This window comes from Nerophis lumbriciformis, linkage group LG22 (genome assembly GCF_033978685.3).
Source record: "Nerophis lumbriciformis linkage group LG22, RoL_Nlum_v2.1, whole genome shotgun sequence".
Taxonomy (NCBI): Eukaryota; Metazoa; Chordata; class Actinopteri; order Syngnathiformes; family Syngnathidae; genus Nerophis; species Nerophis lumbriciformis.
In genome coordinates, this window is record NC_084569.2 from 36457157 (window position 1) to 36479958 (window position 22802).

Consider the following 22802-nt stretch of genomic DNA (forward strand, 5'->3'; position numbering starts at 1 on the left):
ATGGGACTGCTCTCACCAGAAAAACGGACCGTCATATGCAACCCCGCAATTAGTAGAGTTAGTAGATTCCTTATTTATTTGTGAAAATATTAATTCACGAGTTTAGTTTCTTTTTTACAGTGTTCCTGTTAATGATATACATAATGTCAAATAACTAAAATATCAAAAGTATCGATATTTTGATTTGAGAATCACTATTTGAGCAGAAAGATCCGGTATCGGTGGTATCGATATTTCGATATCGAACCGCACATCACTACTCCAAAGAAATGTATGTGTCACTTGGTATCCAACAAATGCGACGACTTTTTACTGTCAACTGGTGGATTTTTTCAAACGCAAAAAATGTGCCTGGTCTCAAAAAAGGTTGAAAAACACTGCACTATAGATCACATGGTTATAACCCAGCAGTTAAAAGTGTCAAAGTACCATCCATTATGGACTTTTTGGAATTATTGGTCGTACACCATAAAGGGTAAAGTGATCACACACATTATGGGCGTCTAAAGCACTGGGAAAAACCCCGTTTCCATAAGAGTTGGGAAATTGTGTTAAATGTAAATATAAACAGAATACAATTACAAATCCTTTTCAACCCATATTCAGTTGAATATGCTACAAAGACAACATATTTGATGTTCAAACTGATAAACTTAATTTTTTTTTGCAAATAATAATTAACTTAGAATTTCATGGCTGCAACACGTGCCAAAGTATTTGGGAAAGGGCATGTTCACCACTGTGTTACATGGCCTTTCCTTTTAACAACACTCAGTAAACGTTTGGGAACTGAGGAGACACATTTTTGAAGCTTCTCAGGTGGAATTTTTTCCCATTCTTGCTTGATGTACAGCTTAAGTTGTTCAACAGTCCGGGGGTCTCCGTTGTGCTATTTTAGGCTTCATAATGCGCCACACATTTTCAATGGGAGACAGGTCTGGACTACAGGCAGGCCAGTCTAGTACCCGCACTCTTTTACTATGAAGCCACGTTGATGTAACACGTGGCTTGGCATTGTCTTGCTGAAATAAGCAGGGGCGTCCATGGTAACGTTGCTTGGATGGCAACATATGTTGCTCCAAATCATTTATGTTGTCACTAACTGTGTGAATGCTCCAAACATTCACACATGCTTTTATACACAAACATTCATGCAGTTCTTCTTCTTCTTCTCCACATTTTTCAACCTATTCAAACCGTTCCAAATTCATCATATTCCACTCATCCTGGAAATTCAAACAATTTTTCCAAATTCCCAAAAATTCCAGGAATTCCCAGGATTCCCGGTTTTTTTCAAACCCTTTTTTGACCCTTTTTTTCCCCTGTCGACAATCCTTCCACATTTTCCAACCCACTTCAACCGTTCCACAGTCCAAACATTCCTCTTAATCAGGACAAAACACTAAGTTCTTTTTCGGACTGGAAAATTTCTCGGTTTTTCCCGAAATTCCAGGAATTCCGTAATACAATTTCTCAAATAAAATTGTTACTACTTCAACATTTCTCGACCGATTTAAAAAATTTCAACTCATTCAGAACATTCAAGTCTTAACATTTTCTAAAAAATTCCCACTTTTCCCGAAATTCCCATTGAAAAGAATGGAAAACATTTTCAAAGTTCCACAATTCCCACTTTTTGCATCTGATTCAAACTGTTCCAACTCCAAAATAATCAGCCTGTTCACAATTGAGTGCTCCAAACCATTAATAACGCCTTCACAGATGTGTAAGTTACCCATGTCTTGGGCACTAATACACCCCCATACCATCACACATGCTGGCTTTTACACTTTGCGCCTATAACAATCCGGATGGTTCTTTTCCTCTTTGGTCCGGAGGACACGACATCCACAGTTTCCAAAAACAATTTGAAATGTGGACTCGTCAGACCACAGAACACTTTTCCACTTTGTATCAGTCCATCTTAGATGAGCTCAGGCCCAGCGAAGCCGACGGCGTTTCTGGGTGTTGTTGATAAACGGTTTTCGCCTTGCGTAGGAGAGTTTTAACTTGCACTTACAGATGTAGTGACCAACTGTAGTTACTGACAGTGGGTTTCTGAAGTGTTCCTGAGCCCATGTGGTGATATCCTTTACACACTGATGTCGCTTGTTGATGCAGTACAGCCTGAGGGATCGAAGGTCACGGGCTTAGCTGCTTACGTGCAGTGATTTCTCCAGATTCTCTGAACCCTTTGATGATATTACGGACCGTAGATGGTGAAATCCCTAAATTACTTGCAACAGCTGGTTGAGAAAGGTTTTTCTTAAACTGTTCAACAATTTGCTCACGCATTTGTCGACAAAGTGGTGACCCTCGCCCCATCCTTGTTTGTGAATGACTGAGCATTTCATGGAATCTACTTTTATACCCAATCATGGCACCCACCTGTTCCCAATTTGCCTGTTCACCTGTGGGATGTTCCAAATAAGTGTTTGATGAGCATTCCTCAACTTTATCAGTATTTATTGCCACCTTTCCCAACTTCTTTGTCACGTGTTGCTGGCATCAAATTCTAAAGTTAATGATTATTTGCAAAAAAAAAACAATGTTTATGAGTTTGAACATCAAATATGTTGTCTTTGTAGCATATTCAACTGAATATGGGTTGAAAATGATTTGCAAATCATTGCATTCCGTTTATATTTACATCTAGCACAATTTCCCAACTCATATGGAAACGGGGTTTGTAATAAAAATCATAAACACTACATTTGTTACGTCCTGGTTGCGTTCTCTCGGATGCAGAAGGACAAGCAGGAAAGCGGCAGGAAGGAAGGAGTCTATTTTAATTCTTCAAGGCAGGACAAAAGTACAAAAACTCAGACACTAATAAAGCGTGGAGCCAAAGAAAAAAAAAAAAAGGAAAAATAGTCGCCAAGGGCAAACAGCGAGTCTTAAATGAGGAAAACCCCTCAAGCGAGGTGAAACCAAGAATAAAAGGTAAATGTATCGTAGAGCCAGCAACTAAAGGCTGGGAGAGAGCAGAATATAAAGGGGAGTGATTAGGGGCAGAAACAGGTGAGGAAGCTAATCAATAAACCCAAGGCAGGTGCTAACAATTAGTGTCAATGGCAACCTAAAGGAAAGGAAAGAGGAGACAGACTAAAACGTAGGAAAAAAAAGCTACTAAACATTGCATTTTCAAATCATGTGGTTCCAATACTGTACTTTTAATCGTAATGTCGCCGAACTAATGTGGTATTAGTTACATGTAGAGATGTCCGATAATGCTTTTTTGCCGATATCCGATATTGTCCAAATCTTAATTACCGATTCCGATATCAACCGATACCGATATATACAGTCGTGGAATTAACACATTATTATTTTGTTGTGATGCCCCGCTGGATGCATTAACTTTACCATGAATTGATTAACGTGGACCCCGACTTAAACAAGTTCCATCCATCCATCCATCCATCTTCTTCCGCTTATCCGAGGTCGGGTCGCGGGGGCAGCAGCCTAAGCAGGGAAGCCCAGACTTTCCTCTCCCCAGCCACTTCGTCCAGCTCTTCCTGTGGGACCCCGAGGCGTTCCCAGGCCAGCCGGGAGACATAGTCTTCCCAACGTGTCCTGGGTCTTCCCCGCGGCCTCCTACCGGTCGGACGTGCCCTAAACACCTCCCTAGGGAGGCGTTCGGGTGGCATCCTGACCAGATGCCCGAACCTTTTTCAACTTAAACAAGTTGAAAAACTTATTGAGGTGTTACCATTTAGTGGTCAATTGTACGGAATACGTACTGTACTGTGCAATCTACTAATACATGTTTCAATCAATCAATCAAAAACAAGGTTTTCCAAAATAAGAGAACAACTTCAACTCCAGTTATTCAGAGATCTTCCCAACGTGTCCTGGGTCTTCTCCGTGGCCTCCTACCGGTCAGACGTGCCCGAAACTCCTTCCTAGGGAGGCATTCGGGTGGCATCCTGACCAGATGCCCGAACCACCTCATCTGGCTCCTCTCCATGTGGAGGAGCAGCGGCTTTACTTTGAGCTCCCCCCGGATGGCAGAGCTTCTCACCCTATCTCTAAGGGAGAGCCCCGCCACCCGGCGGAGGAAACTCATTTCGGCCGCTTGTACCCGTGATCTTGTCCTTTGGGTCATGACCCAAAGCTCATGAGGATAGGAACGTAGATCGACCGGTAAATTGAGAGCTTTGTCTTCCGGCTCAGCTCCTTCTTCATCACAACGGATCGGACGGGGGGGGGGTTAAATATTCATTACATTTGATACATTCAATAATAAAATATATATAACCTGTAACATGTATATAAAAAAATGGATGCATTATGTACATATACAAAGTATACATGTCAGGTGATTTGAAAAACAATATGCACAAAAAAATGGGGGGGTATATACACTATGTACATCAGTGTTTTTCAACCTTTTTTGAGCCAAGGCACATTTTTTGCGTTGAAAAAATGCAAAGGCACACCACCAGCAGAAATCATTAAAAAACGAAACTCAGTTGACAGTAAAAAGTCGTTGGATATGACTTTAAAACCATAACCAAGCATGCATCACTATAGCTCTTGTCTCAAAGTAGGTGTACTGTGACCACCTGTCACATCACACCCTGACTTATTTTGAGTTTTTTGCTGTTTTCCTGCGTGTAGTGTTTTAGTTCTTGTCTTGCGCTCCTATTTTTGTGGCTTTTTCTCTTTTTTTGGTATTTTCCTGTAGCAGTTTCATGTCTTCCTTTGAGCGATATTTCCCGCATTTACTTTGTTTTAGCCATCAGGAATATTTCAGTTGTTTTTATCCTTCTTTGTGGGGACATTGTTGATTGTCATGTCATGTTCGGATGTACATTGTGGACGCCGTCTTTGCTCCACAGTAAGTCTTTGCTGTCGTCCAGGATTCTGTTTTTGTTTACTTTGTAGACAGTTCAGTTTTAGTTTTGTTTTGCATAGCCTTCCCTACGCTTCAATGCCTTTTCAATTCTGCACAGAGGTGTACCACGTAATATTGTTCTAATACCTGTAGAAGAACAAATGTAAACATCAACCATTAAAGGGGAACATTATCACCAGACCTATGTAAGCGTCAATATATACCTTGATGTTGCAGAAAAAAGACCATATATTTTTTAACCGATTTCCGAACTCTAAATGGGTGAATTTTGGCGAATTAAACGCCTTTCTATTATTCGCTCTCGGAGCGATGCGGGAAGCAATCCGCCATTTTCTCACTTTCGTCGGTGTGTTGTCGGAGGGTGTAACAACACGAACAGGGACGGATTCAAGTTGCACCAGTGGCCCAAAGATGCGAAAGTGGCAAGAAATTGGACGAAATTTGTTCAAAATACCAGGTCAGTCGTTTGTTCCGCACACTTTACCCACGAAAGCTATGCTACGACAGAGATGGCAAGAATGTGTGGATATCCTGCGACACTCAAAGCAGATGCATTTCCAACGATAAAGTCAAAGAAATCTGCCGCCAGACCCCCGTTGAATCTGCCGGAGTGTGTGAGCAATTCAGGGACAAAGGACCTCGGTAGCACGGCGAGCAATGGCGGCAGTTTGTTCCCGCAGACGAGCGAGCTAAACCCCCTGGATGTCTTGGCTCACACCGTCCCTTATGCCACCGAAGATGATCAAGAGAAGAATATTGACCCTAGCTTCCCTGGCCTGCTGACATCAACTCCAAAACTGGACAGATCAGCTTTAAGGAAAAGAGAGCGGATGAGGGTATGTCTACAGAATATATTAATTGATGAAAACTTTATTCATTACTTGCGGTTTTACGTAAATTATTATACATAAACTGTGTTTACCAATAATTTAGCTTAAAAACATTTATTTTTTTCAATCATTCGAGTACATTCGGGTAGTCTTGTGTAATGCAGTATTTTGTGTCTATTTAGGTATGGTTAACCTCCATCCATCCATCCATCTTCTTCCGCTTATCCGAGGTCGGGTCACGGGGGCAGCAGCCTAAGCAGGGAAGCCCAGACTTCCCTCTCTCCAGCCACTTCGTCCAGCTCCTCCCGGGGGATCCCGAGGCGTTCCCAGGCCGGCCGGGAGACATAGCCTTCCCAACGTGTCCTGGGTCTTCCTCGTGGCCTCCTACCGGTCGGACGTGCCCTAAACACCTCCCTGGGGAGGCGTTCGGGTGGCATCCTGACCAGATGCCCGAACCACCTCATCTGGCTTCTCTCCATGTGGAGGAGCAGCGGCTTTACTTTGAGCTCCCCCCAGATGACAGAGCTTCTCACCCTATCTCTAAGGGAGAGCCCCGCCACCCGGCGGAGGAAACTCATTTCGGCCGCTTGTACCCGTGATCTTGTCCTTTCGGTCATAACCCAAAGCTCATGACCATAGGTGAGGATGGGAACGTAGATCGACCGGTAAATTGAGAGCTTTGCCTTCCGGCTCAGCTCCTTCTTCACCACAACGGATCGATACAGCGTCCGCATTACTGAAGACGCCGCACCGATCCGCCTGTCGATCTCACGATCCACTCTTCCCTCACTCGTGAACAAGACTCCGAGGTACTTAAACTCCTCCACTTGGGGCAAGATCTCCTCCCCAACCCGGAGATGGCACTCCACCCTTTTCCGGGCGAGAACCATGGACTCGGACTTGGAGGTGCTGATTCTCATTCCAGTCGCTTCACACTCAGCTGCGAACCGATCCAGTGAGAGCTGAAGATCCTGGCCAGATGAAGCCATCAGGACCACATCATCTGCAAAAAGCAGAGACCCAATCCTGCAGCCATCAGGTATGGTTAACCTGAGTGCTGAAATCGTGGAAAATATATATATTCTTTGCGCGCCTGAAATGGGCTGTCTGCACTCTCAAAGTGCATGTTGTTGCCAAATGTATTTCATATGCTGTAAACCTAGTTCATAGTTGTTAGTTTCCTTTAATGCCAAACAAACACATACCAATCGTTGGTTAGAAGGCGATCGCCGAATTCGTCCTCGCTTTCTCCCGTGTCGCTGGCTGTCGTGTCGTTTTCGTCGGTTTCGTTTGCATACGGTTCAAACCGATATAACTCAATAGCTTCAGTTTCTTCTTCAATTTCGTTTTCGCTACCTGCCTCCACACTACAACCATCCGTTTCAATACATGCGTAATCTGTTGAATCGCTTAAGCCGCTGAAATCCGAGTCTGAATCCGAGCTAATGTCGCTATAGCTTGCTGTTCTATCCACCATGTTTGTTTGTGTTGGCATCACTATGTGACGTCACAGGAAAATGGACGGGTGTATATAACGATGGTTAAAATCAGGCACTTTGAAGCTTTTTTTTAGGGATATTGCGTGATGGGTAAAATTTTGAAAAAAACTTCGAAAAATAAAATAAGCCACTGGGAACTGATTTTTAATGGTTTTAATCATTCTGAAATTGTGATAATGTTCCCCTTTAAAGAACTCTTGTGACCTCTCTGGGTTCAAGAAACGAGACGTCAAGTGGGAGGTGTCACGTCGACAAACAGAACACAGAAGCATCCATCCATCCATTTTCTACCGCTTATTCCCTTTGGGGTCGCGGGGGGCGCTGGAGCCTATCTCAGCTACAATCGGGCGGAAGGCGGGGTATACCCTGGACAAGTCGCCACCTCATCGCAGGGCCAACGTCAGATAGACAGACAACATTCACACTCACATCCACACACTAGGGCCAATTTAGTGTTGCCAATCAACCTATCCCCAGGTGCATGTCTTTGGCAGTATCATTCAAAATATCCACTTGTCCCCCTCCAGACCTGCAGGGGGCAGAGAAACACAGCCACGTCACAATTCACCAAACTTCCTGTCAGGTGGCAGGGACGGCCATTTTGCCGACAGGACAGCATGTGGGCTTGGAGAACAAAGAAGGAAAAGTCTGTTAGTAAGAGAAACAAAAGCTTAATTAAACAAAGCAAGCAACTAGAAGAAGAAACAACACAAAGAGACTCCTTAGTTCCTGGTCACACGCAACTGGTAGGAAATGAACTTGGATGCTATAGCTCTAAATTTGTTAAGGCTTCGTTTGAAATGTTTGGTTTGAGCTACAAACTGTTCTTTGTGTTTATCTGAACATTAAGTGGCTTTATCAATTTGAAGTATCAACAAAGGCCAAGTGGATGCTTATGTTTGGCTTGTGCTTATGTTTAAACACTCAGTTAAGTTGACTATTTACTAGTGATGGGTTGATGAGGCCTCATGAAGCGTTTCGACACATTGCAAAACTGTATTGATACTGTGTCGATACTGTGTCACTAAATACTGACATCTGCTGGACATTAAAAATCCCTACAGGCAACCTATGGATCGAATCAACTGACACTGATTTTATGACCTAGTACAGTGGTTCTCAAATGGGGGTACGCGTACCCCTGGGGGTACTTGAAGGTATGCCAAGGGGTACGTGAGATTTTTTTTAAATATTCTAAAAATAGCAACAATTCAAAAATCCTTTATAAATATATTTATTGAATAATATCCATCCATCCATCTTCTTCCGCTTATCCGAGGTCGGGTCGCGGGGGCAGCAGCTTAAGCAGGGAAGCCCAGACTTCCCTCTCCCCAGCCACTTCGTCCAGCTCCTCCCGGGGGATCCCGAGGCGTTCCCAGGCCAGCCGGGAGAGATAGTCTTCCCAGCGTGTCCTGGGTCTTCCCCGTGGCCTCCTACCGGTCGGACGTGCCCGAAACACCTTCCTAGGGAGGCGTTCGGGTGGCATCCTGACCAGATGCCCGAACCACCTCATCTGGCTCCTCTCGATGTGGAGGAGCAGCGGCTTTACTTTGAGCTCCCCCCGAATGACAGAGCTTCTCACCCTATCTCTAAGGGAGAGCCCCGCCACCCGGCGGAGGAAATTCATTTCGGCCGCTTGTACCCGTGATCTTGTCCTTTCGGTCATGACCCAAAGCTCATGACCATAGGTGAGGATGGGAACGTAGATCGACCGGTAAATTGAGAGCTTTGCCTTCCGGCTCAGCTCCTTCTTCACCACAACGGATCGATACAGCGTCCGCATTACTGAAGACGCCGCACCGATCCGCCTGTCGATCTCACGATCCACTCTTCCCTCACTCGTGAACAAGACTCCGAGGTACTTAAACTCCTCCACTTGGGGCAAGATCTCCTCCCCAACCCGGAGATGGCACTCCACCCTTTTCCGGGCGAGAACCATGGACTCGGACTTGGAAGTGCTGATTCTCATTCCAGTCGCTTCACACTCAGCTGCGAACCGATCCAGTGAGAGCTGAAGATCCTGGCTAGATGAAGCCATCAGGACCACATCATCTGCAAAAAGCAGAGACCCAATCCTGCAGCCATCAGGTATGGTTAACCTGAGTGCTGAAATCGTGGAAAATATATATATTCTTTGCGCGCCTGAAATGGGCTGTCTGCACTCTCAAAGTGCATGTTGTTGCCAAATGTATTTCATATGCTGTAAACCTAGTTCATAGTTGTTAGTTTCCTTTAATGCCAAACAAACACATACCAATCGTTGGTTAGAAGGCGATCGCCGAATTCGTCCTCGCTTTCTCCCGTGTCGCTGGCTGTCGTGTCGTTTTCGTCGGTTTCGCTTGCATACGGTTCAAACCGATATAACTCAATAGCTTCAGTTTCTTCTTCAATTCCATTTTCGCTACCTGCCTCCACACTACAACCATCCGTTTCAATACATGCGTAATCTGTTGAATCGCTTAAGCCGCTGAAATCCGAGTCTGAATCCGAGCTAATGTCGCTATAGCTTGCTGTTCTTTCTGCCATGTTTGTTTGTGTTGGTATCACTATGTGACGTCACAGGAAAATGGACGGGTGTATATAACGACGGATAAAATCAGGCACTTTGAAGCTTTTTTTAGGGATATTGCGTGATGGGTAAAATTTTGAAAAAAACTTCGAAAAATAAAATAAGCCACTGGGAACTGATTTTTAATGGTTTTAATCATTCTGAAATTGTGATAATGTTCCCCTTTAAAGAACTCTTGTGACCTCTCTGGGTTCAAGAACCGAGACGTCAAGTGGGAGGTGTCACGTCGACAAACAGAACACAGAAGCATCCATCCATCCATTTTCTACCGCTTATTCCCTTTGGGGTCGCGGGGGGCGCTGGAGCCTATCTCAGCTACATTCGGGCGGAAGGCGGGGTATACCCTGGACAAGTCGCCACCTCATCGCAGGGCCAACGTCAGATAGACAGACAACATTCACACTCACATCCACACACTAGGGCCAATTTAGTGTTGCCAATCAACCTATCCCCAGGTGCATGTCTTTGGCAGTATCATTCAAAATATCCACTTGTCCCCCTCCAGACCTGCAGGGGGCAGAGAAACACAGCCACGTCACAATTCACCAAACTTCCTGTCAGGTGGCAGGGACGGCCATTTTGCCGACAGGACACCATGTGGGCTTGGAGAACAAAAAAGGAAAAGTCTGTTAGTAAGAGAAACAAAAGCTTATTTAAACAAAGCAAGCAACTCGAAGAAGAAACAACCCAAAGAGACTCCTTAGTCCCTGGTCACACGCTACTGGTAGGAAATGAACTTGGATGATATAGCTCTAAATTTAGTGATGGGTTTATGAGGCGTCATGAAGCGTTTCGACACATTGCAAAACTGTATTGATACTGTGTCGATACTGTGTCACTAAATACTGACATCTGCTGGACATTAAAAATCCCTACAGGCAAACTATGGACCGACTCAACTGACACTGATTTTATGCCCTAGTACAGGGGTCACCAACCTTTTTGAAACCAAAAACTACTTCTTGGGTACTGATTAATGCGAAGGGCTACCAGTTTGATACACACTTAAATAAATAAATATATTGTCATTTGTAAGTTACACGTAAGTGTGATTTAAACAAGAATAGCTAAATAAATAAATTTATATATATATATATAAAAAAATGGGTATTTGTCTGTCATTCCGTCATACATTTTTTTTCCTTTTACGGAAGGTTTTTTGTAGAGAATAAATGATGAAAAAAACACTTAATTGAACGGTTTAACAAGAAAAAATTTAAAATAAAATTTTGAAACATAGTTTATCTTCAATTTCGACTCTTTATAATTCAAAATTCAACCGACAAAAAGAAGAGAAAAACTTGCTTATTTGAATCTTTTTGAAAAAATAAAAAAAATGATTTATGGAACATCATTAGTAATTTTTTCTGATTAAGATACATTTTTGAATTTTGATGACATGTTTTACATTGGTTAAAATCCAATCTGCACTTTGTTAGAATATTTAACAAATTGGACCAAGCTATATTTCTAACAAAGACAAATCAGTATTTCTTCTAGATTTTCCAGAACAAGAAATTCAAAATACTTTGAAATAAGATTTAAATTGGATTCTACAGATTTTCTAGATTTGCCAGAATAATTTTTTTGAATTTTAATCATAGTAAGTTTGAAGAAATATTTCACAAATATTCTTCGTTGAAAAACCAGAAGCTAAAATATTTATTATTCTTTACAATAATAATAAAAAAAAATTACTTGAACATTGATTTAAATTGTCAGGAAAGATAAGGAAGAAATTTAAAAGGTAAAAAGGTGTATTTGTTTAAAAATCCTAAAATCATTTTTAAGGTTGTATTTTTTCTCTAAAATTGTATTTCTAAAAGTACCGTATTTTCCGCACCATAAGGCGCCCTGGGTTAAAAGCCGCGCCTTCAATGAACGGCATATTTCAAAACTTTGTCCACCTATAAGCCGCCCCGTGTTGTAAGCCGCATCTAACTGCGCTAAAGGAATGTCAAAAAAACAGTCAAATAGGTCAGTCAAACTTTAATAATATATTAAAAACCAGCGTTCTAACAACTCTGTTCACTCCCAAAATGTACGCAAATGTGCAATCACAAACATACGTATATCAACATGGACAGAGCTGCGTGAAAAAAGCCACCCGGCCTCTTCGCGTAAACTTAAACTTACCTTAACCACTCGCTCATCTTTTCTTCATCCATCCCTTCGAGTTAGCTTTTATGATGACGCCGGCTGGAAAGGTCTCTTTTGGCAAGGTCTTCCTTTTGAATATCACCATGGGTGGAAGTTTCTGGCCATTAGCATGGCAAGCTAGAACCACAGTGAAGGATGACTTCTCATTCCCTGTGGTGCGAATATTTACCGTACGTGCTCCCGTTGTATCCACAGTGCGGTTCACAGGAATATCAGTTGCTGTGAAATAATAATCCGTGTGCGGATGGAGAGATTGCGTCTTTTCATGAACCGGATCCGTGACGCTTAGTAGGAGCCATTTTGTGGTCTTTACAGATGTAAACACACAAAGGAAATGAAACGTACGGTGATATCCGTGCGCTTTTTCTTCTTCTACGCGGGCGGGTGGTTGCTTACAGTAGAAGAAGAAGCGCTTCCTGTTCTATGGGGGCGGGTGCTTACCTTGGCGGTTGCTTGCGTAGAAGAAGAAGCGCTTCCTGTTCTACCGGGAAAAAAGATGGCGGCTGTTTACCGAAGTTGCGAGACCGAAACTTTATGAAAATGAATCTTAATATTTATCCATATATAAAGCGCACCGGGTTATAAGGCGCACTGTCAGCTTTTGAGAAAATTTGTGGTTTTTAGGTGCGCCTTATAGTGCGGAAAATACGGTAATAAGAAGCAAAGTAAAAAATAAATGAATTTATTTAAACAAGTGAAGACCCATCGATCCATCCATTTTCTACCGCTTATTCCAAGTGAAGACCAAGTCTTTAAAATATTTTCTTGGATTTTCAAATTCTATTTGAGTTTTGTCTCTTTTAGAATTAAAAATGTCGAGCAAAGCGAGACCAGCTTGCTAGTAAATAAATACAATTTAAAAAATTGAGGCAGCTCACTGGTAAGTGCTGCTCTTTGAGCTATTTTTAGAACAGGCCAGCGGGCGACTGATCTGGTCCTTACGGGCTACCTGGTGACCGCGGGCACCGCGTTGGTGACCCCTGCCCTAGTATATACAATAATATAAACCAAGTCATTGTATTTCAATTATTTCATATCTTCATTTAAATAAAAATATATTTGTATCTTTTTTAGATACAGTCAATAAATAATGTGAACATGTATCATAACATGGAAATCTAAGAGAACGTGTTGTGGATGATTGTGAACTGGGAATTGTTTTAATTTTATTTTTTTACACATTTTTATTAAAAAAAAAAAAAAAAAAATTGTTTCTTACGTACCGGTATTACATTTTAGACGATTTCTCTTCTTAGTTATTATTTCTCCGGCTGTAGAAAAGAGCCGCTCACAGGGCACAGAGGAGGCGTCAGTGCGACACAGTTCGCGTATCGGTCACGTGACCAAAACAGCTCATGATCGGTCACGTGACTTTCTAAAAGCGGTACGCGCATCGACACAGGGTTTCGCTCTTTGAGCTCGACGCATGCGCCGATGCATCGGTGTTGCCGGACCCATCACTAATTTGAAGTATCAACAAAGGCCAAGTGGATGCTTATGTTTGGCTTGTGCTTATGTTTAAACACTCAGTTAAGTTGCCTATTTACTTTTTACTTAGGTATTTAAGCTGTATATTTACTGGTACATGTGTGTGATTAATGAACTTAGTTCAACTTAATTTAAAAACTGAACAAAGCCGAGGGCCAAGGTTGAACAAATGAACCTTTTTAATAAGTTTTGCATTGAATATTGAACAAGCAAGGCTTATATAACTTTATAGTGACCATGCAAAATCGAGTTTCAAATAACAATAATTAAAAAAATATCAATGGCATATCAAATACAATTTAAATAAAAATGGAATGCCTCTTTTTTATTTGCAGCCTTCTGAGGTAAATATCAACATTAACTTTTTCCACAGGCTAATAAATTTGAAAATAAAATAACAATGAATAAAACAACCATTCAGGACTTTAAACTGCTCAGTTTGCAAACACACTGATCTAATCTGATGTGCCCAAGCCAGATGCCTGTCATCTTTTCTTGGATGCTAGTTCATTAATGTCGGGGCTGAGGCAACCTTCATTATCGAACGAAGGTGTTCATCAGTCATTATATCTCGTAGTCCACCCGGACCACAGTCTTGGGGGCGTGCGTTAAAGGCACTGCCTTTAACGTACTCTACGAGCTATCGTCACGTCCGCTTTTCATCCATTCTAACATCGTTCAGATCCAGTCACAAGATATGTGCGGCTTCTGTACGCACACACGAGTGAATGCAAGGCATACTTCATCAACAGCGATACAGGTTACACTGAGGGTGTCAGTATAAAAAACTTTAACACTGTTAGAAATATACGCCACACTGTGAATCCACACCAAACAAGAATGGCAAACACATTTCGGGAGAACATCCACACCGTAACACAACATAAACACAACAGAACAAATACCCAGAATCCTTTGCAGTACTAACTCTTCCAGGACGCTACAAAATACAACCCCGCTACCACCAAACCTCCCCCCCCACACACACACACACCTTGTAGCGTCCCGGGAGAGTTAGGGCTGCAAAGGGTTCTGGATATTCGTTCTGTTGTGTTATGGTGCGGATGTTCTCCCGAAATGTGTTTGTCATTCTTGTTTGGTGTGGATTCACAGTGTGGCGTATATTTCTAACAGTGTTAACGTTTTTTTATTCGGCTACCCTCAGTGTGACCTGTATGACTGATGAAGTATGCGTTGCATTCAATTGTGTGTGCGTGCAGAAGCTGCACATGTTATGTGACTGGGCCACCACTCGTTGGACTGGCTGAAAAGCAGACGTGACGATTTTCGGGAGGGACACTGACATTTGGAAGACTCCCGGGAGGGTTGGCAAGTATGAGAATTAGCGGTGAATGCGGTGTTAACGCGGCACCGCCGCAATATATAATCGGCGGGCCAGCTTTAGTGTTAATTTGATATCGCCTCAAGGGCCAAGTGAAATTACACGGCGGGCCAAATTTGGCCCGCGGGCCAGAGTTTGACACCCATGGTTTAAGGTTATCAACCTAACAATAAACCGGAAGGAAAAAAAAAGAGAAGATTTTAGTTTTTCTTGCGTTTTAAGGACCAAGGCCCTTTTGAAGTTGGGGCAAAGAACTGGGGAAATTAAACACAACTTGAGAGTTGATAACACAATTTGACAAAATGTGGAAAAAGTAAAGGACTGTGAATACTTTTTGGATGCACTGTATGCTTTGAAATCAGTGGTTCTTAACCTTGTTGAAGGTACCGAACCCCACCAGTTTCATATGCGCATTCACCGAACCCTTCTTTAGTGAAAAATAAAATGTTGGGTTTTTTTCAAATTCAAGACAAAGTTATATGTTTTTGGTAACACTTTAGTATGGGCAACATATTCTAAGTAACAAAGACTTAATTTAGAGTTTTTTGGACACTAGGGGAACATATTCTAAGTAACAAAGACTTAATTTAGAGTTATTTGGTTAGGGTTAGAGGGTTAGGGCCAGGATTAGAGGGTTAGGGTTATAATAAGGCCATGCCGAATAAGGCATTAATAAGTACTTACTAATGACTAGTTAAGAGCCAATATGTTACTAATTTGCATGTTAATAAGCAACTCATTAATGGTGAATATGTTCCCCATAATAAAGTGTTACCATGTTTTATTACTGGTGCCCAAAATCACCTTGTTCAGAGAACAAAACCAACACAGTGCATAAACTCACAACAAATTACACACCTGCAAATCAGTCTGACTTCTGCTGTTGCAGAGGTGGGTAGTAACGCGCTACATTTACTCCGTTACATCTACTTGAGTAACTTTTGGGATAAATTGTACTTCTAAGAGTAGTTTTAATGCAACATACTTTTACTTTTACTTGAGTATATTTATAGAGAAGAAACGCTACTTTTACTCCGCTACTTTTATCTACATTCAGCTCGCTACTCGCTACTAATTTTTATCGATCTGTTAATGCACGCTTTGTTTGTTTTGGTCTGTCAGACAGACCTTCATAGTGCCTGCGTTTCAACAAATAGTCACTGGTGACGTTCACTCCGTTCCACCAATCAGATGCAGTCACTGGTGACGTTGGACCAATCAAACAGAGCCAGGCGGTCACATGACCTGACTTAAACAAGTTGAAAAACTTATTGGGGTGTTACCATTTAGTGGTCATTTGTACGGAATATGTACTGTACTGTGCAATCTACTAATAAAAGTTTCAATCAATCAATCAAAAGTGTGAAGGAAAAAAGACCCTTTTTTATTTCAACCGTACATCCCGTCAAAAGCCTAAAGACTGACTGCACAGTTCCTGTCTTCACAATAAAGGTGCCGCTCCATCGCGCCTGCGCTTTCAAAACAAGAGTCTCCGAAAGCCAGCGCAAACAAGCTAGCAAGCTACGGAGTTTGCCGCCAATGTATTTCTTGTAAAGTGTATAAAAACGAATATGGAAGCTGGACATATAAGATGCCAAAAACCAACCACTTTCATGTGGTATTAGACAGAAAGGAGGAACTTTTTTTCTCCTCCATTAGAAAACGTGGACGCTATCAGCACTACTGTCTGATTACAATCAATGCAAGTCATCAGAATCAGGTAATACACCAACTTATATTCTTGTCTTCATGAAAGAAAGGAATCTATATGTGTTAAACATGCATGTATATTCATTAAAACACCTTTAACATGTAAACAAAAACGGCAAAATAAATAAATACAAATTATATACTGTATATATATGTGTATGTATATATATATGTATATATATATATAAATGTGTGTGTGTGTGTGTGTGTGTGTGTGTGTGTATATATATATATATATATATATATATATATGTATATGTATATGTGATATGTGTGTGTATGTTACTCATCAGTAACATACACGGGGCGGTATAGCTCGGTTGGTAGAGCGGCCGTGCCAGCAACTTCAGGGTTGCAGGTTCGATCCCCGCTTCCGCCATCCTAGTCACTGCCGCTGTGTCCTTGGGCAAGACACTTTACCCACCTGCTCCCAGTGCCACCCACACTGGTTTAAAAAAAAAAAAATGTAACTTAGATATTGGGTTTCACTATGTAAAGCGCTTTGAGTCACTTGAGAAAAGCGCTATATAAATATAATTCACTTCACTTCACTACTCAGTACTTGAGTAGTTTTTTCACAACATACTTTTTACTTTTACTCAAGTAAATATTTGGGTGACTACTCCTTACTTTTACTTGAGTAATAAATCTCTAAAGTAACAGTACTCTTACTTGAGTACAATTTCTGGCTACTCTACCCACCTCTGTGCTGTTGTCGTATCCGTAATACGCCGATAGGGAAACGTTTTTATTTACACGATGAGTCGGGTGTGTCTTGACCTCCGTCGAACCCCTGAGCCCGACTCACCCGAACCCCTAGGGTTCCATCCAACCCAGGTTAAGAACCACTGTTTTAAATATTGTGGTCTCTCTAGATTCAACAGTGACGGTAATTGTCTGGTTTTCTCCTGTAGATTCCAGTCCACTAATGAACTGCGAGCAAGAGTCCTTGAGGGTAAGTCCAGCCTGCTTTCAGTGTCATGTGTGTCAAAAGTGTATGTCCAAACAGTCCGATACAAACAATGGCAAACAATGTTCTGCTTGGGTGGCGTCATTCAAGCCATTCTGCTTTCATTTCTTCAAAATCATAAACTAAAGACCTCATACCATTTATTCAGAGATCCAGCCACTGTACGGCAAAACATTAGGGCTATTGAAGCAGGGAGCCAACTACTCACAGCTGGCTGTGGCTGTATTAGCGAGCTAATTAGGGTTGCGCTCTGGAGGACTGTTCAGCATCGCAGGCCCCTGCAGGGCTAAATTGATTTATGTTATTTGAGTTAGGGTTGTTGTGTTATGTGCAATATGGTGTTCAGACCGCGGTCTTAAGTCACATGCAGCCAGCGGGTATTCAGTTCACACTTTGCACATAAATGTGAGTGTGAATGGTTATTTGTGTACAACAGTTCTTTTTGTTGTTTAGAGCCCTATCCTGCTCATTGCGTGGGCTTTTTTTAAAATGATGATAAATTACTGCATAAATGTGAAGGTTGTGTGCAGGGCAAATCTGCATTCTTCTTCTTGCTGGCCAAACGGTTCAATTTCCCCAACACGCCTGCCCTGTTGCGATTGGTTAGGAGTGTAGGGGTCGCTGCAGCCCCCTACCACCACCGTGCAGAGCTGTGTAGTGACACGCCCCCCTCATTTGTTTACCTTCTAATAATGGTTATCAGTAACCACTGGAGGTAGGAGAAAGTCAGTATTTTGTAGGTTTCAAGTAAGTCTCAAGTCTTTAATCCCATGTCTCAAGTCAATGGGGACAGTGTGGCGTGGTGGTTAGAACGGCCATACTCGCGGGTTCCCTGTCTCTGGCAATCCAAGTCACTGTCGTTCTGTCCTTGGGTAAGACACTTCACCCTTGCTCCCAGTAGTAAAGGAATGATAGGTGGTGGTCGGAGGGGCCGCAGGCACACATTGGCAGCCACGCTTCCGTCAGTCTACTCCAAGGGCGTGGCGGGTAGAATGGCCATACTCGCGGGTTCCAGGTTCCCCGTCTCTGGCAATCCAAGTCACTGCCATTGTGTCCTTGGGTAAGACACTTCACCCTTGCTCCCAGTGGTAAAGGAATGATAGGTGGTGGTCGGAGGGGCCGCAGGCACACATTGGCAGCCACGCTTCCGTCAGTCTACCCCAAGGGCGTGGCGTGGTGGGTAGAACGGCCATACTCGCGGGTTCCGGGTTCCCTGTCTCTGGCAATCCAAGTCACTACCGTTCTGTCCTTGGGTAAGACACTTCACCCTTGCTCCCAGTGGTAAAGGAATGATAGGTGGTGGTCGGAGGGGCCTAAGGCACACATTGGCAGCCACGCTTCTGTCAGTCTACCCCGAGGGCGTGGCGTGGTGGGTAGAACGGCCGTACTAGCGGGTTCCACGTTCCCCGTCTCTGGCAATCCAAGTCACTGCCGTTGTGTCCTTGGGTAAGACACTTCACCCTTGCTCCCAGTGGTAAAGGAATGATAGGTGGTGGTCGGAGGGGCCGCAGGCACACATTGGCAGCCACGCTTCCGTCAGCCTACCCCAAGGGGTGGTGCGTAGAACGGCCATATTTGCGGGTTCCAGGTTCGATCCTCGTCTCTGGCCATCCAAGTCACTGCTATTGTGTCCATGGGTAAGACACATCACCCTTGCTCCCAGTGGTAAAGGAATAATAGGCGGTGGTTGGAGTGGCCGCAGGCACACATTGGCAGCCATGCTTCCGTCAGTCTACTCCAAGGGCGTGGCGGGTAGAACGGCCATACTTGCGGGTTCCAGGTTCGATCCCAGTCTTTGGCAATCCAAGTCACTGCCGTTGTGTCCTTGGGTAAGACACTTCACCCTTGCTCCCAGTGGTAAAGGAATGATAGGTGGTGGTTGGAGGGGCCGCAGGCACACATTGGCAGCCACGCTTCCGTCAGTCTACCCCAAGAGGTGGTGCGTAGAACGGCCATACTTGCGGGTTCCAGATTAGATCCCCGTCTCTGGCAATCCAAGTCTCTGCCCTTGTGTCCTTGGGTAAGACACTTCACCCTTGCTCCCAGTGGTAAAGGAATGATAGGTGGTGGTCGGAGGTGCCAAAGGCACACATTGGCAGCCACGCTTCAGTCAGTCTACTCCAAGGGCGTGGCGTGGTGGGTAGAACGGCCATACTTGCGGGTTCCAGGTTCGATCCACGTCTCTGGCAATTCAAGTCTCTGCCGTTGTTCTTGGGTAAGACACTTCACCCTTGCTCCCAGTGGTAAAGGAATGATAGGTGGTGGTCGGAGGGGCCGCAGGCACACATTGGCAGCCACGCTTCTGTCAGTCTACCCCAAGGGCGTGGCGTGGTGGGTAGAACGGCCATACTTGCGGGTTCCAGGTTCGATCCCAGTATTTGGCAATCCAAGTCACTGCCGTTGTGTCCTTGGGTAAGACATTTCACCCTTGCTCCCAGTGGTAAAGGAATGATAGGTGGTGATCGAAGGGGCCGCAGGCACACATTGGCAGCCACGCTTCAGTCAGTCTACCCCAAGGGCGTGGCGTGGTGGGTAGAACGGCCATACTTGCGGGTTCCAGGTTCGATCCTCGTCTCTGGCAATCCAAGTCACTGCCGTTGTGTCCTCGGGTAAGACATTTCACCCTTGCTCCCAGTGGTAAAGGAATGATAGGTGGTGGTTGAAGGGGCCGCAGGCAGCCACGTTTCTGTCAGTCTACCTCAAGGGCAGCTGTGGCTACAAATGTAGCTTACCACCACCCTGTGTGAATGTGGAGTGAATGAATGATGGGTTCTTACTTCTCTGTGAGCGCTTTGAGTATCTAGTTGATAGAAAAGCGCTATATAAATCGAATCCATTATTATTATTATTATTAAATCTCAAGTAAAGGTGTGCAAGTCTCAGGTCAAGACACGGCCCAAGTCCGAAGTCATCAGCTTGAAATTCTCGAGTCCGTCTATGTCATGGGCACGGTTTAGTGTTTGTTTCCCTAATAAAGTGCATTTTAAAAATGCATTGATCTATTCAATTTGACATATACAACAAAAGTGTTGTGAATTGTTTTATTTTCTCACATACAGTGTGTCAAAAGTTTCTATGATTCACACTTGATTGTTATTGTGAAAGTACAGACTTGAGAGTCACTACTATATACACAAGACTGCGCTTTGAGCCGGTAGAACGATTTCACTGGTAGTTTTTTTAGGCTCTTTTATCAACTAAATGTGTTGCATTGAAAGCACACACTTTGACGTTGACAATAAACCACATGGACATCGGTTGAGAAATGAGAAAGTTAGGACGACGTGCTCACCAAGATGCCCGCCACATGGACTTGTCGCAGCCGGCTGCTGAATCTTAATTCCGTTTTTTGTCAGAGCTAGTTGAACTAATTATAGTATAAAGCAACCAAGAGAGCCGACTCCACCCTCGGCCGCCAACTAACTCTCGGCCAGGGTCCAGTCTGCATGTCATACAAACCTGTAGTAAATTGTCATCTTGAATGTACTGTACTGTGTGTATAAACTAGGGTTGTACGGTATACCGGTATTAGTATAGTACCGCGATACTAACTAATCATTTTCGGTACTATACCGTCTCTGAAACGTACCGTTCCTACATCGCATCCGCCATTGGTGGCTCTACACTTGACATCCAGTGTAATGATATCAAGTACAGGCACGTATCTAGTTTATACTACCATGACTACGTCGATACCAGTATGATTACATTGATATTTTTGGCATCTTTTGTTTTTTTAAATGTATATTATGTTTATAAACTCAGTAAATACGTCCCTGGACACATGAGGACTTTGAATATGACCAATGTATGATCCTGTAACTACTTGGTATCGAATTGATACCCAAATTTTGCAGTGTTTTAGCTACTTCTAAATCACTAATCCTAAGTAAGTTTCTTACAAGTATCATCCCTGCAGGACGAGGAATAGCTAAACATGCTTCACTACACACCGTAGTGAAAGTCAAAATGTAAACAAATGCCATTGGTGGATCTACACCTTAAATCCACTGTAATGATACCAAGTACAGGAGCGTATCTAGTCAATACTACTATGATTATGTCTATTTTTTGGCATCACAACATCTTCTTTCAACTTTTTTAAATGTATATTATGTTTATAAACTCAGGAAATATATCCCTGGACACATGAGGACTTTGAATATGACCAATGTATGATCCTGTAACGACTTGGTGTCGGATTGATATCCAAAAGAGAAAGTAAGCAGATATTAACAGTAAATGAACGAGTAGATTAATAATTAATTTTCTACCACTTGTCCTTAATAATGTTGACAATACAATAGGTGTATAAATGACACAATATGTTACTGCATATGTCAGCAGACTACCGTATTTTCCGCACTATAAGGCGCACCGGATTATTAGCCGCACCTTCAATGAATTACATATTTCATAACTTTGTCCACCAATAAGCCGCCCCGGACTATAAGCCGCGCCTACGCTGCGCTAAAGGGAATGTCAAAAAAACAGTCAGATAGGTCAGTCAAACTTTAATAATATATTAAAAACCAGCGTTCTAACAACTCTGTTCACTCCCAAAATGTACGCAAATGTGCAATCACAAACATAGTAAAATTCAAAATAGTGCAGAGCAATAGCAACATAATGTTGCTCGAACGTTAATGTCACAACACACAAAATAAACATAGCGCTCACTTTCTGAAGTTATTCTTCATTCGTAAATCCTTCGTCTTCGGTGTCCGAAGTGAAAAGTTGGGCAAATTTACGATCCACTGGCAGATGTTGGCGTCGTCTGGCGCTGCCTCCTCGTCTTAGTGAAGGTGTGTTCGCCTTCTGTCATCCATTGTTCCCACGCAGTTAGCAGTCTAGCTTCGAATGCCCTGTTGACACCAATATCTAGCGGCTGGAGGTCTTTTGTCAATCCACCCGGAATGACGGCGAGTATTGAATTAAGCGCGTAAGCGTGTCTCTCAATGTGCTGTTATGAGCTAGCAAATATAACAACTACACTACCCAGCATGCAACGATAGTTACGAGCATGCGCGGTAGCCCTGAGAAGCGTTTTTGTATGCTGGGAGTTAGAATGTGGTTATGAGCACGCTGTGAGAAAACGTTGAGAACTCAGTTAACACGCCTCGTCTGCATTATTTATAATTAGACAGACAACACACTTAATAGGAGCCATTTTGGGGTCTTTACATAAACACACAAATGGAAATGAAACGTCACATATCCCAGCATGCACCGCGCGCTTCTTCTACGGGGAAAAAAGATGGCGGCTGTTTACCGTAGTTGCGAGACCTAAACTTTATGAAAATGAATCTTAATATTTATCCATATATAAAGCGCACCGGGTTATAAGGCGCACTGTCAGCTTTTGAGAAAGTT

The 22802-nt window shown here is 43.1% G+C and overlaps 1 protein-coding gene across 2 annotated transcripts in view; it reads left to right on the plus strand.

Moving 5' to 3' along the window:
• The window catches only part of rbfox1 (RNA binding fox-1 homolog 1), a 733656-nt gene that overhangs the window by 225742 nt on the left and 485112 nt on the right, over positions 1-22802 (plus strand). For both annotated transcript variants that reach the window (XM_061973817.1, XM_061973818.1), the window contains exon 2: positions 17374-17414. In XM_061973817.1, the coding sequence (XP_061829801.1) occupies positions 17388-17414 (27 nt within the window). In that variant the 5' untranslated portion in view covers positions 17374-17387. The remainder of the gene's footprint in view (positions 1-17373; positions 17415-22802) is intronic.